General features: G+C 42.7%; 1 protein-coding gene across 2 annotated transcripts in view; it reads right to left on the reverse strand.

The window, feature by feature from the left end:
- Positions 1 to 18,734, reverse strand: part of GPM6A (glycoprotein M6A) — a 504,858-nt gene that overhangs the window by 69,014 nt on the left and 417,110 nt on the right. For both annotated transcript variants that reach the window (XM_069244597.1, XM_069244607.1), the window contains exon 5: positions 12,831 to 12,984. In XM_069244597.1, coding sequence (XP_069100698.1) covers positions 12,831 to 12,984 — 154 coding nt within the window. The remainder of the gene's footprint in view (positions 1 to 12,830; positions 12,985 to 18,734) is intronic.

Consider the following 18,734-nt stretch of genomic DNA (forward strand, 5'->3'; position numbering starts at 1 on the left):
TTGTATTTTTTTTCAGAAAATGTACATTCATTTTATTAACAGGTTTATAAAATGTAAGCTCACTGCAAATTTAGGGTTTCACTAAATATTAAAATGTAATAGTAATGATACATATAGATTGTTCCTAAATAAATGTGAGTCGTTAGATACTGTGTCTCCAGTACAAGGATCCCTGACATTGTCTCTAATAAATATTGCTGCCCCTTTAGTGTCCCTTTCAAAAGAAGTGATACACCTGAGTAAATCCCATTCTAGCCTGGAAAGGATCCTATTTCCTGCAAGGCGCATCTCTTATACAAGCAGTATATCAACTTGGTGCCTCTAAGCGGCCTTTAAAACCACTCCTCTCCTAACCTTATCTGTTTGACCATTAAGTTCCACATGATGATTTACAATTGAGCCAACTAAGGCGGTCATTTTAACTCTGGCGGGCGGCAGAGGCCGCCCGCCGGAGTTCCCCCCTCCAGAATACCGCACCGCGGTCAGAAGACCGCTGCGGTTATTCTGTGTTTCCCGCTGGGCTGGCGGGCGACCGCCAGAAGGCCGCCCGCCAGCCCAGCGGGAAACCCCCTTCCCACGAGGAAGCCGGCTCCGAATGGAGCCGGCGGAGTGGGAAGGTGCGACGGGTGCAGTTGCACCCGTCGCGAATTTCAGTGTCTGCAAAGCAGACACTGAAATTCTTTGTGGGGCCCTCTTACGGGGGCCCCTGCAGTGCCCATGCCATTGGCATGGGCACTGCAGGGGCCCCCAGGGGCCCCACGACACCCCATACCGCCATCCTGTTCCTGGCGGGCGAACCGCCAGGAACAGGATGGCGGTATGGGATGTCTGAATCCCCATGGCGGCGCAGCAAGCTGCGCCGCCATGGAGGATTCATGAGGGCAGCGGAAAACCGGGGGGAGACCGCCGGTTTTCCTCTTCTGACCGCGGCCAAACTGCTGCGGTCAGAATGCCCTGCGGGGCACCGCCAGCCTGTTGGCGGTGCTCCCGCCGACCCTGGCCCCGGCGGTCCTTGACCGCCGGGGTCAGAATCACCCCCTAAAAGTCTTCTGTGGAATGGTAGTGATTAAGTCTGGGAGAGAGGGACATAGAATCTTGGCCGATCTCAGGCACCATTTTTTTTTTTTGTCCTCATTTCGCCACCCTCGCTTTGGCTAAGAGGAAAAAGGCAAAGGCCGAGGCCCTTAAAGTATGATTCCAAGTGTGCGGTCCACAGCACTGCTGGGCCATCCCACCTGTTCTACATACTGCACTTTTCCCCATCTACTGCCATCGACCACGTCTAACTGTTTTCTTCAAGACATGATCATAACCAAAGCGGCACCCAATTATGTGAGGGGAGTTCTAATCATTGGACTTAACTTCCAGGAGGAGGAGACCAGAAAAACGAACCACAAAACAAAAATTATACAACTGAAATTACTCCAAACTTATAAGCTACTGGTAAGCATTTTCCCAATCCATCCAAAAATTATCTCTTCTAGTATGAGGACCACATTGTTCCATTTTACACAATCGATTTACTGATAATTGCCAGTCCTGAACAAGGGGGGGAGATGGATCCACCCATTTACGACATATTTCCCGTCTAGCCAAAAGCATTAGTACAAACAACAAGTGCTCCTGTTGTACTGACATTTTCTGATAATTTATGCCCGGTTCACAAACCCCAAACACCACCATAAAAAGATTTATTCTTAAATTTACATCAAAGATTACCCTAAGAATACTTCCTATATCTTTCCAATACTTAGTCAAAATTGAGCATTGCCAAAACATATGAACATCATCTGCATTGGTTTCCCCACACCGTGGACAGTTTTTATTGAATTTCCCGATAGCTGTTAATCTAGCTGGTGACCAATATACCCTGTGTAGTGTAAACAAATGGTTTTTCTTCAACCCCGCAGGTTTAATAGTAAACCACAATTCTGAACATGACTTCTGCCACAAAGATGTAACTTCTAGGGTTGGAAAAATCCTCCCCCATTTCAACAAAGGGAGGGAAGAAGCATCTTCTACTGTTTCCAACTGGGCATGATACCAAAAAGCAATTTCTTTTTTAATACATGTCTGATTTAGTTGCCCTTCCCATGAGCTCCTCCCTATTTCTCCTACTCTTCGAGACTTAACCCAACTAGATAACTGAAGATACTTAAACTTAGAGATTGTCCCTCTAGTACACTCCTGCAATGCAAACCAGGTTAACAATTCAGAACCTTCTATAATCTGACCCCATGTTACCATCCGACTTATTCTCAAAGGAATTGATAATTTGTCCATAAGACAGTCAGGAGTACCGGGTGAATCCCAGATGGGAGCAGAACTGCAATAATAAGGTAGCCCTAGCACCTTCCGAAAATGTATCCAAACCTTATAGGCATGTCAGGGGAGCTTCAAACGCACCTTCTTGAAGTACTTTGGATGTCCAAATTTATATAAGAAATGATCCGCTCCTTCCTCAAGATGTGCCGTCAAAGCTCTCCAGACCAATGAGTACTCTGACTTCTTATTTAATAACATTCTAATATTTTATAGTTGAAAAGCCAGATAATACCTAAAAAAATCTGGAGATGCAATACCCCCCACTCTTTCTTTCTACTCATCTTTTTCCAAGAAATCCTTACTCCCTTGGAGGCCCAAACAAACGAGGATAGATCACCCTGTAGTTTTTTAAACCAGCTCACCTTAAACTCTAATGGGATAGTGTTAAATAAGAAAGTGAACTTTGGAAGAATACACATCTTCAAAATATTGGATCTTCCAATTATAGAAAGTGGAAGAGCAGCCCACTCCTTTAACAATTTTTTAGTTTCCCTATAAGCTCTATCAAAATTTAATTTAGCTACATCATTAAGGTCACTTGTAAACCAAATTCCCAAGTATTTAATCTTCTGTTTAACTAAGGGAATGGCATGAGCCATATTCCAACTCATAATTTCCGTCTTTTCTGTGTTTACACTGTAACCCGAAAATCTACCAAATTGCTCCATCAATGTATTGATAATGGGTAAAGTAGTCGACACATTACTAGTATATAGCATAAGATCATCCGCATATAATGCTACTTTCTTTTCCCACCCCCCAATCCGAAATGGGGGAATTTCCCTATAAGCTCGCAATGAGGTTGCCAGAGGCTCAATATATAAATTAAATAGCAAGGGAGACAAAGGACAACCCTGTTGAGTACCCCGACTAATCCTAAATTTCTTAGATAGCTGACCGTTAATCAAGATTCTCGCAGAAGGGCATCTATACAGTTCCCTAACAGCCCTAATAAAAGGTATTCCCAAACCACCTCTTTCCATCACTACCCCCAAAAAGGACCAATTAACACGATCAAAAGCTTTCGCTGCATCGAAAGTCAAAACCGCCAATGGAGCCTTTTCTTGCTCCGCCAAGTCTATCGCAGCAAATAACTCGTGAGTTAACTCGTAAAGTTGTCTACCCTTCATAAAGCCTTTCTGATCTGAATGAACCAAATTGCCTATAACTCTCCCCAATCTCCTAGATAAAATCCCTGTATACAATTTATAGTCCAAATTCAGCAAAGAAATAGGTCTATACGATGAACAAGACGTTGCATCCTTACCTGGTTTTAACAATAACAGATTATAGCTTCATTCCATGATTTAGGTGCCTGTGCCCCTTCTAAAAGCATAGAATTAAATAATTCCAATAAAAACGGGGTAAGTTCCTCCCCCAGAACCTTATATAGCTCATTAGGTAGACTATCTGGCCCAACTGCCTTCCCTTTCTTCAAGGCTTTTATAACTTCAACAAGCTCTCCCTCACTTATCTCACAACCCAATGACTGCTTTGCTGACTCATCCAAAACTGGGAGATGCTTTTTTTTCAAAAATGCTCTAATCGACTCCTCTGAATTTACCAAGCTTTCTGAATATATTTCTTGAAAAAAGGATACAAATGCTCCCTCAATCTCAGATTGCTCAACACAAATCTGGTTTGTAGGGTCTAATTTAACCGATAAAATATGACTTTTGGCACAATCGGATTTAACCCTCCAAGCTAACAGTTTACTGCAACCTTCTCCGTATTCATAATACGCATATCGACTACTTTCCCACTTTAACCTATTGCGATTCTCTAAAAAGAATTCTAAGTCCATCCGAACCTTTTTCTCCTGACGTACCAGCTCCTCTAGTAGCTCTTCCTTCCCTTCTCTTTGTGCATTTTGAAGTAATGCCCAAAAGGTATTTAAAGATGATTCCATCCCCCCCAGCTTCTCCTTTTCTTCACAACGCTTACATATTGCCAAGCTCACAAGCCTTCCTCTAATATAGGCCTTATAAGCGTCCCAAACGCACCATAGGCTTGCTGTTCCTCGATTTAAATCAAAATAATCTCTCGTATCTTTCTTTAATATTTCTACTATTGAGTCATCTAGAACTAAAGAGCGATTGATTGTATTCCTAATACCCTGGCTTACGACCTTAATACCCAAATGTAATTTTACAGCTGAATGATCCGAGAGGTGTGCTGGGCTGTGGGCTGCCTTTATCACGTCCGAACATAGGCTTTTATGTATTAAAAAAAAATCTATCCTAGATTTATGTCCATATTTTTTATTGTGGAATGTATATCTATCTCCTTCACCCCCTTTCCAGTGCCAAATATCTATCCAACCTAAATCCCGCATGGCTTGCTTCACCTGTGCCCTAGTTTTAGGTGAATTAACCGTACCTCGAGGTGTCGATTTATCAATAACAGGATCCAACAATATATTAAAGTCCCAAGCTAACACCACTGGGTACCTAGCTAGAAGTAGGATATTAAATAATTCTTGAAATGGCTTAGGATCATCTACATTTGGACCATAATATCCTGCCACTGTAACCCAGTAGCCATATACACAGACTTCTACCACTACCCATCTACCCCTAGAGTCTACTTGCACCTCTCCTATCTTATGCGTTATAGAATTTTTAATCAATATTGCTACACCTTTGATCGCACCCGATTGAGTAGAGCATGCACTAAATGATCCCCTTTTCATTCGTTTAAGCCAATTTTCCCACTCTTCTCGTTGTAGATGAGTCTCCTGTAGTATAATGATCTCCTCCTCGACCAATCTTAAATACTCGAAAATCTTCCTCCTCCTATGGCTTACCCTTAGACCATTAACATTCCATGAAAGAAATTTTAATCGTAAATTACCATATTTGGTCATTTTCAAGAAGGAGAAAAAAAAGACTTGGGCACAATCTTCCCCCCCACCTATCAAGTTATGAGGACTCTCCTGTTTTTATCTTTTCCTACCCAGATACCCCTACACCCAGTGCCACACCAGCCCTCCACCCACCAAACCAACACCAACACACACCCAAACCCCCCCCCCCCCCATGGGAACCCTCCCTATTTCTTCTAGGATAACCATCCTGCTATCCTTTATTCGAGCTTTCCGTCTGACGGGATTTTCCCCATGCTATTAAGACGCCTTAATCTGCTCTATGAAAGCGCTAACCTCTCCCGGATCTCTCATTTTGTACATTTTGTTTTTCCACATAACACGTAAGGCAGCCGGAAACCTTAGCTGAACTGTGGCTCCAAGAGAACGGAGCTCCTGCATAAAATTCCCCAATTCCCACTGCCTATCTAACGTTGCTTTAGACACATCCGATCTTACACGAAAAGACCAGTCTCCTTTAGAAAAGGCTCGAGCTTTAAGGGCTTCAGATAGAATTCTCTCCTTAATTGTATATGTACTGAAGTTTATCAAAATCCTCCTGGGGTTTTTCCTTCCGGGGTTCTTCCTGTACGGATCCCGATGTACTCTTTGAATATCCTCCTCTAAATTCAAAGATGCTAAACTCGGTATAGCCTCCTTGATTAAAGAAATCACATAACCTTTTATATCCTCCCCTTCCATTCCTTCTGGAACTCCCAAGAGCCTAATATTGTTTTTCCTCACATTGTTTTCCAATGACTCCAGCTTATCCTGCAGCATCTTTTCGCCACGTTTTAACTGTGAAATATCCTTAGACTGAACCATCAACCGCTCTTCCTGAGTCTCCACCACAGCCTCCAGCTTACCCAACCGATCCGATAACAAATTGATTTTGCTCTCCAAAACTTCACAAGCCTCTGGGATTCTAGCTTGATTATTCTCTGAAATCTCAAATTTCTACCTAATCTCCTTAGTAAGAGAAATTAACAAATCCTGCACGTCTGTACTATGAGTCGCTAGAACGGCTAGGGGGTGCCCTCTACTTCCGGCAAGGTTAATGTAACGAAAGTGGCCTCCTTCTGCCCTACTAACTCCTTTGGTACTTGATCTGACATATTATTATCAGAGCTCACAGATTGTTTAAATGACCCCGCGTCACCTGAAGGAGATTGACCATTCGCCATACTCTGCGGGGGGAGGATTGTGCTCCGGAAATACCTTGTAATCAAAAATTCACTTTTTCCAACAGGTTCAACTCGGCCTTCCTCTAGGGAAAGTTGTGGCACTTCCAAATGTGATCCTGTGTAGTCAATTCCCCTCCTCACTAAACCTTCACTACAGGCCTCTAAACCTGCACTTACACTAGCCGTTGCTATGGTCACTGGTAAGTGGGGATTAGTACTCGCCCCCAGGGGGCCAGGCTTACCTTTCTTCGCACCCTCCAACTCACTGGCCTCTGCCCGGACACCCCTGGGGCGACGCTTGACTGGCGACATGCAATGTGAGGCTCCAACGCCGTTCCGTGCTCCTCTTCTCAAAGTTCCACTTAGGTTTCTCCTAATTAAAGACCCGGGAGTCTCTGGCAACCCTCCACGAAGAGAGCAGTGAGAGGTGTAGCATCTCCCACGGCGTACACCCCTCACCGCCTCTGCCCAGATACTGGAGTCCGAAGCGTGTTTCCAACGCGCCACTTCGCCACCTTTCGCCGGAGCACGTGTCTCCCCTCTCCTATCTGCCGTTTTTCCTGGTGGCCCGTCACGGGCCAGGAAAACAATGTGTCGAAAAAATAAAAGGGCCACAAAGCAGTATGCGATTTTGGAGCTCCTTCAGGGCTGTGACTGAGCGCACAAAAGGAGAAGAAGAAGAGAAAAAAGAACAAAACACAAAAACAGCTTCCTTGATCTAATATAATGTACCGTACCAGCAAAAGAAGCGCATACCCCTGTACTTTCTAAAAGTTTCGTTACTATTCTATTCTTACTAAATGGTAGAAAATCTCTTTTTTGTCTCGACAAATCTATATTTCACCAATGTATTCAGTAGCAACCCTGTGTAATTTATACCTAGGTTTCACAATCTAATCCGAATGTCCGCGCCATAGGCATGCTGAGGAGAACTCACTCCATGTTGTACATTTCCAGGATTCTGTTGTAGACATTTTCAAAAGCCACATGTTAAACTTCTTTCTTAGCGCAAAACCCTTTTTTTTTTCCCCTTTTTAAAAAACATAGATTGCACAGATTACAGGAGCCAACGACCCCCAACCGGCCAACCGACAAATGTCAGCCAGGCCCTTCCCTCGAGTCAGCCCACGCCGAATCGCTGCCCCGAACAAGAAACTGATCCAACGAGCCTGCAGCGCAAAAGAGAAAAGTGGAAAGAACCCCGAGGACAGCAGCGCTCTGCCCAGCGCTAAAAAACCTGCAGTTTTGATGGGCGTCTCGGGGCTCCAGGTAACGCCTTACAACCCACGAAGAACAGCAGCTGAGCGGCTCCCAAAAAACGCCGCTGCGGACGCGCACAGCTTGGGAGCATCAACGCCCTGATTCCGCGCTCCAAGCACAACGTTGCATCCTGACGTCCTGACGCCTTCCTTCCTGTTGGACGGAGAGCTCGCGGTCCAGCTCTCTAACTGGCCACCATGTTCCCCGATCTCAGGCACCATGATGGGTTTATCACCCTAGGATGATCGACTGCAAGACAGAGCCCGTAAACCACAAACCATAAACCAAGAAACTTAACCCCCATATTCCTCCCCTATACTTGAACTTGGAGCCTCTGTTGTGAGCAAGGGGTGGTGCCAAACGGATAACCAAACTACCCTTTTTCGGTGGCTCATATCCCAACTGTTACCCAACATAGGAAAAATATGAATACAGAAATTATTTCCTTTACTGTATTAAAGAAAAAAACAATAAGGGGAAAAGAGAGTGTCCAGGGCGGATTTATTCTTGACCTTCAGTAATAAAGCCTTTCCCCTGTTATGTATAACCCCACCCTGACAGCACTGGCTTCCAATTGTGCATTTTGTTACCATACAGCATGTCAAAGCCTGTTAGCAAAGCCAGTAACGTAGCAAGGGAAGAACTGACTCCAGGACTTTAAAAGAGGTGATGGGTGTGGTGTTCATGTTATGAGTAAGTTCGACCACATGGTGCCCTCTGACGCCTCCATCTCTACTGTTGCGCTGTCCTCTGTCTCGCTTCGTAAGTCACACCTCTGATTGAGGAGCCGGCAACCCTCCATGACCAGCTGAGAACCAACAGTTTTTATTCTGATTGTTAATATACAGTGGTTTAGGTGATTTCCAAGAATCTGCGAATGGTAAGGAGTCACTGACAACAGTGTGCGGTCGAAGTGTTCTCCTTCCTCTCCTTCACCCACACCCACACCTCCTCTGAGTTCTCAAAGAAAAATGTGCAGGACGGAAAGATGACTTTGAGCTTGGCTGAGTTGAGGAACATATAGTGGATAGTCTGGAAAAATCATCATTCTATGGGATTAATTCATTAGGGATACTTGGGTGCGTGCAAAGCAAAGGATAACGTCCCTATCATGATAGTTAAGCAGCCAGGCAAACATGGTGCATGCTGGAGCACCTGCAGTAGACTGCCTCATAAGTGCCATGTGCACCCAATCATTTATAAAGCATGACAACAATGCCTCTGATGAAAGGATGTGGTGCAGCAATCTTTCAAGAAACTGCTTAGAGGATGACTCCTTTCAGCGCTACGGAAAGCCAACAAAACAGAGGCTGTTTCTTGAGGCCCTCCCCTGATCGTCCTCCTCCCTTGCTGTCAGCTCTCTGGAGGCCTTTGTTAGTTGGTATACCATCTGCTGCAGTGTCTCCGCTATGTCCTCAAGTCTGACACTCGGGCTTCAGCATCCGTAACACTGTCAACTACCTTTCTTAGGTTTTGCCTCAGCAGCATAATGTCTATTCCAACTGCTCCAATTTTGACCTCTATCATCTCTCTGGATTGGTTAATCGCAGCTAAAGTCATGGTCTTGTCTGTCTTCATCTCTCTGGCTACCACTTTATTCATCAATTCTCCACCAGTTGGTGACTGGATGGAGGGTAGAGCCGAAGTCCCATTTTGAGTGAATTTATACAGGGTGCTTTGTTTCCCAGACCCCTGCTGCTTATCTTTCTGCACAGTGCAATGATCTGAGGATAACAGAGTATTGATTCAACAGCTCCTCTGACTGGTTCTTCTGCTGTCCACCCGCCCTCTAGAACAATCAATGTGGTGAGGTGGCATGAGCAGTGGGCACACACCCTGATGATCAGATAGGAATGTGTGTGTCCATGGGCAATCAGGGCTACTGCAATGAATCTTTATGGAGGAGACTTGCTTCCAAAAAGTCTTCAACTGATTTGCAGAGTTTCTCGTATCAGTCAACCCAACATGTGATGATACTCCGTCAACAAGTCTATTATCTTTAAATATCAAAGTATATTGAAGGCCCCTCAAGCATTCTTCCATCAACCTCAGCCGAGTCAATCATGATCAGGGCACCTCTGCAGCTACAGCACGATTCCTAGGAAGCCCAGGGGACCTCTGCCAACTGTCAAGCCTACTCTGAGTTTAACCATTTGTCTTTCCCCGGTAGGCTACTGCCTCCACTCCTTGTCAGTAGCCTGTCTCTCCACCTACTCAGGGTGACAATCTGTAAGGCTGGCTTGGTAGCCCACCAGGGTGATGTCTCGTCCACCACTCAGCATGCCCCTCCACTTTAGTCCAATAGGCCACTGTTGCAGTGTCAAGCCAAGACACGGCAGACTACGCCTCAGCCTTAATGGGCAATCAGCATCACTGGTGGCTCCCTCCACTTGTTCACAATTTATCACGTCTCCCACAAATTTTTAATTAATGATTTATTTTTATTTTTGTACCTATATGTACAAGACCTCATAAACACTGATTGACAAGTGATTACTTTGCTCACCAGCTAAAACATTACAAGGGTATTGAATTATAAGTCCTGGTCATGTGTGTTTGAATTCAGGGATTTACAAGGAAATATAGTGATCTCACCCCTGACGAAAGCCCTGGACCTACACAGGCCAAAGATAGGGGTGAAACATGTTCACCTGCTGGATGCAGGGGCAACAGGACTCGTCTATTGCATCCCAAGTTATGTTTTAATCATCTCTTCACTACCCCACCATTAAAGAGGATATTTTCTTGGGGTAGGCGATCAGGATTTTTATATTTGTTTCCTTGTCTGGATCATTTACTCCTTATCACTGCAAGTACCTTCAATACAACAGAGGACCCGTCAGCCAAAAGAGGATTATCTGATGAAAGCAGAATGACCGATGAAGAACCATGACACCCAAGGGGTGTGTGACATCATCCTGTGATTGATCAAGAACATTCAATGGGTCCTGCATTGGTCAACACACGGGGCGTCTGTGTTGTAGCAGAAATAAAGTTTAGTCCAGAAATCAGGGTCCTAGAGGCTCCGATATTTAGGCTCCATAACAATGCATTTGTTTTGTGTGGTAATAGTCATTTTGGGAGGATGCAGACGTAGCTGGGCCACTCTTTTCTCTCATTCCCCTTTACCTCCGAATATACGGGGCAGTATTGCAGTAATAAACTTTGAAGGATAACATGTAATGATACACAACATAGGTGAGCATAATGCAGCAGTTTAGTGAGAAAATGGGACTCATTGCTAGAAATAGCGAGAGAAAAAAAGGGGTTATGTGGGGAACAAAAGGACATAAAAATATAACATGTAGATAAAGCAACAATGAACACTGTTAGAAGATTGAATGAGACTGAACAACAACATAACCATGTAAAGCTTTGGTCCCTGAATAAAAGACATTTCCTATGAGGGTTCTCTCTCCAAATTGGCACCTTAAAGAGGCCCTTAATTTTATCTTTTATTAGCAAGAAGAAAGACCAAATGGATCAAGAGGAATAGAACAACTATTTTAGCCCTATCTTCCAAACACTCATAGGTTTAAGCAGGAACATTTAAATAGGACGAAATATATTTAACATACCTCTGACTCTGGAACTAATGCATTGATCCACAATCGTAACAATGACATTTTTATGTGCCTGATCATCCAAGTATAGCAATATGAGGAGCAGAGACTGGACTTACCTTTTGAAACTGCATGGCACCCACCGCAAGCCTTGGAATACAGGTGACATCCTACTCAAAAATGCTGAAAGCACCACGCAATACAAGAAAAAGTATTTTCATGCAAAGTGTAGTTAATTTGTGCCATTGGTTGCTGATAGGCACATGCGGCATTTATTTTTTTCAGGTGACTGGTCACTTTGGCACATTCCTTGTGTGCAGAGCAGCAAATGAAAGCACATCATCAGCTCCTCCTTAATCTTCACTAAGGGCATGGAAGCAGTAGATGGACCAGACACAGGGGGTCATTCTGACCCTGGCGGTAATTACCGCCATGGCGGAGGTTGGCGGTAGCACCGCCAACAGGCTGGCGGTGCTCCGCAGGGCATTCTGACCGCGGCGGTTCAGCCGCGGCCAGAAACGGAAAGTCGGCGGTGTACCGCCGACTTTCCACTGCCCTTGAGAATCCTCCATGGCGGCGGAGCGCGCTCCGCCGCCATGGGGATTCTGACACCCCCTACCGCCATCCTGTTCCTGGCGGGTCTCCCGCCAGGAACAGGATGGCGGTAGGGGGTGCCGCGGGGCCCCCGTAAGAGGGCCCCAAAAAGAATTTCAGTGTCTGCCTAGCAGACACTGAAATTCGCGACGGGTGCTACTGCCATTCGGAGCCGGCTTCATCGATGCTGGGTCTTTCCCGCTGTGCTGGCGGGCAGCCTTTTGGCGGTCGCCCGCCAGCACAGCGGGAAAGCCAGAATGGCCGCCGCGGTCTTGTGACCGCGGTGCGGTCATTTGCCGGTAACCGCATGGCGGGCGGCGACCGCCGCCCGCCGCGGTTAGAATCACCGCCACAGTGTCCATTCACCATTCAGTAATCCAACAACACTTGTTCTATTTCTATGCAGCTTAGTGGAAATAAAATAACTTTATTTTACACTTTTGGACATTGTGCATATTGAGTCGACATGCTGCCACCTATCAGTGGTGGTCGAGTGCTCCAGCTTAGAGTAGTGCTGTAGGACTGATCGCTCAGAGGTGGAAGTAAGGTCTGCCTCCTTAATTTTGTGAACTGCCAATTCTACAAATGAAGCACTACACACAAGCTTACTACAAATAAGATTCACAGGACTCCAACGTAATTTGAGCTGGGAGAAAGAAGAAACTGAAGTGTATCAGTGCATGTGGCCACACGAGGTCTCATAATTCAGTTTGTACTAACGCACAGACTGACTTTATCTTTTTAAATATGTAAAGGTTCAGACTTCATCATTCTGGCTGAAACGCATGATGTTGGTTCATGACTCGTGAATATAAATTGAGTTTATATTTTTGTTGTCCACAAGAAGCATGTCGAAAAAGCTCAAGCATCCTTTCTGAGGACAGTACATCTGTAAGGCCAACAACTGCGGGGACAAATATTTTACACATTAATAAATCTTTAACATAAAAAGTGTGCCCTTCAGAAAAACACGAAATTTTAAATTCTTACTTATAAGTTGTGCATCTCTACTTTAACCTTCACAATCAATTTTACACTTACCAAATTGACGAAGGTCCAAACAGAAATTAGCTCCTTCGACCATGGTAGTATTTCGGCAAATAGTCCACAGATTGAAATACATGTAGACAGGCAGTGAGGTGAACGCAGTAACCCCGAGCCAAGCTAGCATGAAGATGTACGTCAGCATAATGAACTGCAACGCAGGAAGAGAAGGAAAAACATCAGAAATCAATGACAGAAATGCTATTAAGATGACATTAGGAGTGGATATCGAAGGAATGTAGAGTATGAATTTATTTGGAGCAGGAAAACAACCTCAGGCATCAATGTGAACGGTACATTTATTTGTATTTACGTGCGCACAGTGTTAATAGTGAGAGGGTGTACTTTTTCTGTCATGCTCCTTTATTTCTGTATCATGCTAACTAAGACAATAACTCTTGTGAGTTACAGTTCTCTCTTTAACGTTTGTCATTTTTCATGTAATGCTTCTGTTAGTAGTGCTAGAATAGCCTTAATTGCACCAACAAATTAGGAGTACTTGTCCAACATCAGGTGTCTCTACTAGAGGGAAGTAACATGGGGTACATGCCCCAGCTTTATTTGTCCTGACCTCCCCTTTGTGACCCTGCTACTATGGTCTAGATTAACGAAGCCCTTGCATTCCCATTGCGTCACTTTAGGTGGCGCAAGGCAAGGACTTCAGTGAGATTTACTAAGCCTTGCAAAGCCATTTTGTTTGGCTTTGTGTGGCTTAGTTAATCTGGAGTAAACCAAGGCAGCGCAAGTCACTCTCTTACATTACTGTGCCGTGGGAGGCTTTCCATGGGTGGAGCCTGGGTGTTCCTATGCATCCCATGGATTTTGACACATTCCCAGAATTACTAAAACTAGTAAACCTGGGAATGCATCAAAATGCTGTGCTTTCCCAGGTAAGGCGTAACAAGGAGAAATATGTTTATTTCTCCTTGTTTTTTCCTCTTTCTACATGTGCTGCATTTTGCAAGGAAAAAACCTGGCTGTAACGTAGGCCCCCTTGCATAACAGTGCAAGGGTGCCTGTATTGGCTCCAGCCTGCACTCTTACTAGATATGGCACATTCCTGGCCTCTCCCTGGCAAGCAGTATAGCACAGCAAGTTGTCTTGCTGCATTGAGTTGCATGATCTGTTATTAAATCTGCCCCTGAATGTGGAAGGTGACGACGCAGAAAATGTCTCAATCTGACATATAAAGTAAGATCTAAATATTGTGTGCAAACTCAAACATGCATACATAAATTTAAAAAAAAGATATATATATATATATATATATATATGCATATCAGCTTCAACAGGTTCAGGAAAGGCGCGCTCATTTCATGTCGGTGCCTGCATCAGGGAAGGACCAACTCCCATCCATAATCCTCACACCAGTTTGACAATTATGTCAAGGATGCGGCACTCACAGGATTCCATCAAACTTCTTTTATTACATGAAAAGATCCCCAACAAACTAACACCAACGCGTTTCGACCTTCCCGGTCTTGATCACAGTAATTATTCAATCCATTACGTGCACTATTTATACTAATCCTCTAAGCCATGCCCTTATGTGGCATTCTGGGATTTGTAGTCTTTATAGTATATACTATTCTTCACATTACACCAATAACCTTCTTAACCCAAGTGTATACTACTGACACAAAAGAAAGACTAAAAAAATAAAAATACAAAACCTTAGTACAAACAGACAATAATAAGGCAAAATGTCATGAACACAACAACAGCTACTCTACTCTTCATTACCATTTATTATAATATTACTCTTTCCTTACTATTTACATTTCCACCTCAGAAATTTCCATAACCATTTTTCAATTTTTAGACAACAATATTTCAACTTATGTTTCATCCTTTAACTGTAGGGATACTTCTCCCCACTATTCTAAACTATAGCTGTTTCATTTATTTTAATTACTATACTACATTGGTTTTTGCAGCGACAGTGAAATCTAGTTCATATTGTACACTCAAACAATACAATTATTTATTTTAGTTAATCCCAAATGGCATCTTGGTCTTCAACCTAATGATTTATCTGGACTCCAAGCTTCTCAATCTATGGACCCTATCACCTCCCCATTCATGTTTTTGTACTGTTGCAATACCATAATATTTCATGGACAGCCAATCCAATTCTGAATGAGTTTTCAAATGTTTGGTCATAGCATACGTAGTGCCCTCATTTTGCACCGCCCTTTTGTGTTCTAAAATACGCTTTTTCAGGGGGCATATCGTACTACTCACGTATCTAAGACCACATCGACATTCCAAAACATATACAACAAAAGATGTTTCACATGTGATTCTTTCTCTGATCACAATTTCTCTACCTCTAAAGTCTGTTATGGCCTTTTTGTTACATCCAATTTTGCATGCTTTGCATTTTCTACAGCAAAAGAAACCCTTATTGCCCTCTGATAACCAATTAGGAATTTTAGGCATCTCAAAATTACTTTTTACTAACATATCTTTCAAAGAATGTACTTTACGATATGTAATTGAGGGGCGAATGCCCACTCTTTGTCCAATGTCACTATCTTTTTGAATCAGGTGCCAATATTTGTTCAATATTTTCACAATTTGTTGGTTTTCTTTACTATAATCCAAGATTAATCTAATCTCATTCTTTTCCAACTCTGACTTCTCCAATGCATCTCTATTCTTTACCAACACCTGTTCACGTGTCTTTTCCCTTGCCTTCATCTCTCCATGTTTTATTGATTTTAATGTGTATCCCCTATTCATGAACCTCTGTCTAGTCTCATTAAATTTCTCATTCATATCTTGTTCTTTTGAACAATTTCTTTTGATACGAATGAACTCGCCATAAGGGATACTTCTAATCAAAGATCTAGGGTGAAAACTAGTGCCATGTAGGATACTATTGGTTGCTGTGGGTTTCCTATGTAGTGTAGTTTGTAATTCTCCTGCTGCAATATACACTAGTACATGTAGAAATTCAATCAAACTTTTACTTGTCTTATAGGTAAACTGTAATCCAATATCATTTTTGTTTAATATGCTAAAAAATTCCTCAAATTCTTCCACAGTTCCATGCCAAATCAAGAACAAGTCATCTATGTATTGTAACCACATGATCACTTTGCCCATGTGTCTGTCATTCTCTTGACCCCAAGCGATGCATCTCTCGCACCACCCCATCGTGAGATTCGCATAGCTTGGAGAAAAGGACACTCCCATCGTTGTCCCTCAGATTTGTTTGTAAATCTGGTGGTTGAACAAGAAAATATTATTATTGAGACACAGTTCTATCATCTCCAATAACATCTCAGAGTGTTTCAAAAAGTGAATGCTTTTTTGCCACAAAAAATATTTCACTGCATTCATTCCCACTTGATGTGAAATAGAGGTGTATAGTGAAACCACATCTATCGTTGCCAACAAGTAATCTATATGAGTGCATATATATATATATATATATATAGATATATATATATGATTCCAAAACAAGAAAAAACACTGCACTCCATTTCTCCTGAAAAGTAACAGTGTTTAACCCACGTTGGCGTGGATTAAACACTGTTAATTTTCAGGACAAACTGAGTGCCGTGGTTTTTCTTGTTATTATATATATATATACATATACATATTGTAAAAAACAAAGGTTAAAGGGTCTTACAGTCAGGTGAAAATTTAATTTAAAACATAAAGTTTTAAAATAACAAATCCACTGAAATTCACTAGTTATAGTTATCTGAAATGTAACTATAACTAGTACCCTAAAGTAACTTTAACTTGCACCCCTGTCATGCACAGGGTTGTTATCAATGATGTAATTTCAGATGTGGTTAGGGATGTTATCAATGAAGTCATTGAATATGTCATGGGTGCTGTAATACAAGGGTAGAGACATATATCTTAAACTTTGTGGGTGGTCCCACCAGCTTTATTTGTGGCCCAGTGTGTGCCCCTTAAAATTCACTTCTAGGGATGCCACTGTTAGCGTGTCGGTCCTTAATAAGTAAACTTACAAGGGGACGCGAATAGGTCAGTGAACATTTTGGTTAGTTTAAGGTGTTCTTACCATAGTTCCAGTACAGAAACAATAATCAACACACAATAATCAATAATCATCAGTCAAATCAATAATCAATGGAGTCAGTAATTTTCACACACCATGACTTTACAGCCATGAATAACCACACCTTTAGTAAAAGTTTAGTAAGTTTATTTCCCTCACATAAGCAATACTAAAGTCATGTAACTTAGTCACGAACTCAAATCAAAGAAAATTAATAATGCTTGTTAATCAACAAGTCTCAAGAAACATGATCTAATCAAACCTTGAATCAAAAGGCATTCCAAAGCATCAGCACAAATCATTAGTAGAACCGATTTCAGCAAGGTCATAATATCCATAAAGTTGAGAAAAATAGTCCATCAGCCATTTGACCCTGCAATTTGTCAGTCGTCATGTGAATAACCTCAACTAACCCAGATGAGCATCAGCATGTGGGGCTTCATGCAAAACAATTTAGAACACAAATTTGCAAAACATCTACCCAAAGAAAGTATTAAGACAGCGCAGTTGGTACCTAGAAAGAAAAGGCACAAAAATGCAATTCAGTCATTGTCATATCTACCTATCCAAGGTATGGATCAGCAAGCAAAATCAGCCTTCTTCCTCAGGTCATCAATCGATCAGCAAAACATCAGGCTCTCAGTCAGAGAGTATGAGCCCAATGTCAGAATCTCAAATCTCTTCTTCTCCCACTGTCACTCTAGATCTCTGTTCTCGCAATCTGTCTAAGTTCCCTCTCTCACGTTGTTATATCAAAGTCACCCAAACTATCCCCTAATTTCTGATTGGTCAATTAATCATATGTTATTACTCTGTCCAATAGTGCTCATATACCAAATCTATGAATTCTAATATTTCACACATCACATGTTGTTGATTGGTCGACTTTACAATGTTCTCATCATCCGGCTCGTCAGGTATTGAATTTGTTGCTTCTTTGTCTCAAGTCAGTGTCTTCATTGTTTGCGTCCTGGGAAAGAACTCTTTGCACATTTTACACATGATTTGTTACTTTGCGAGAGACCTAATCTCCTGTCCGTCGGTTCCCATAGAAAGCTTCTGCTAAGCATTTTATTAAAACAATGTGCATTTCACAGTTAGTTCACTCTGTCAGCACTTTTCATTAAACGCTAAGAAATACAGCTTCTGCATGAGGCCTGGCAAACTAGACCAAGACACTTGCTGTTAAGGCCTACAATTAAAAGGCAAGAACATAATTCATAACACTTAATATGACATATTACGTGTTAGAAATGGGGTCTTTGGTTGACAGTCAGGTTACCGACTGTTCAAGCAAGGACCCTCACTCTAGTCATGGTAAAAGAGAATCACCCTCAGCTAACCCCTGCTTACCCCCTTGGTAGCTTGGCAGAGCAGTAGGCTTAACTTCAGAGTGCTAGGTGTAAAGTATTTGTACCAACACACACAGTAACTTAATAAAAACACTACAAAATGACACAACACCAGTTTAGAAGAATAGGACATATTTATCCAAACAAAACAAGACCAAAACAACAAAAATCTGACATACACAAGTCACGTTATGAATTTTTAAAGATTAAACTCAAAAATAGCACTTAGAAAGACAGAATGCTTTGATGAGGTGTTAACACGACGTCATGATGGCGTTGTTCCCAACAATCTGACACCAGTGGTGCCAGGCACGGAGTCACGTAGACCGCCCAGGTACAGTGCCTTTGGTGAAGAGTGAAAACAAGCGGATGCACGAAGTCGGGGATCGCGGCGTCTGTGCGAAATGTTGAATCCACGCACTTTGAGCGGCGTCAGTCACGACATAGTGCGGCGACTTCCATGGAGTCACGGACTTCGGCAGGGCTGCAGCAATGTCGGGCCTGTGA

The sequence above is a fragment of the Pleurodeles waltl genome, chromosome 1_2, assembly GCF_031143425.1.
Source record: "Pleurodeles waltl isolate 20211129_DDA chromosome 1_2, aPleWal1.hap1.20221129, whole genome shotgun sequence".
Classification (NCBI taxonomy): domain Eukaryota; kingdom Metazoa; phylum Chordata; class Amphibia; order Caudata; family Salamandridae; genus Pleurodeles; species Pleurodeles waltl.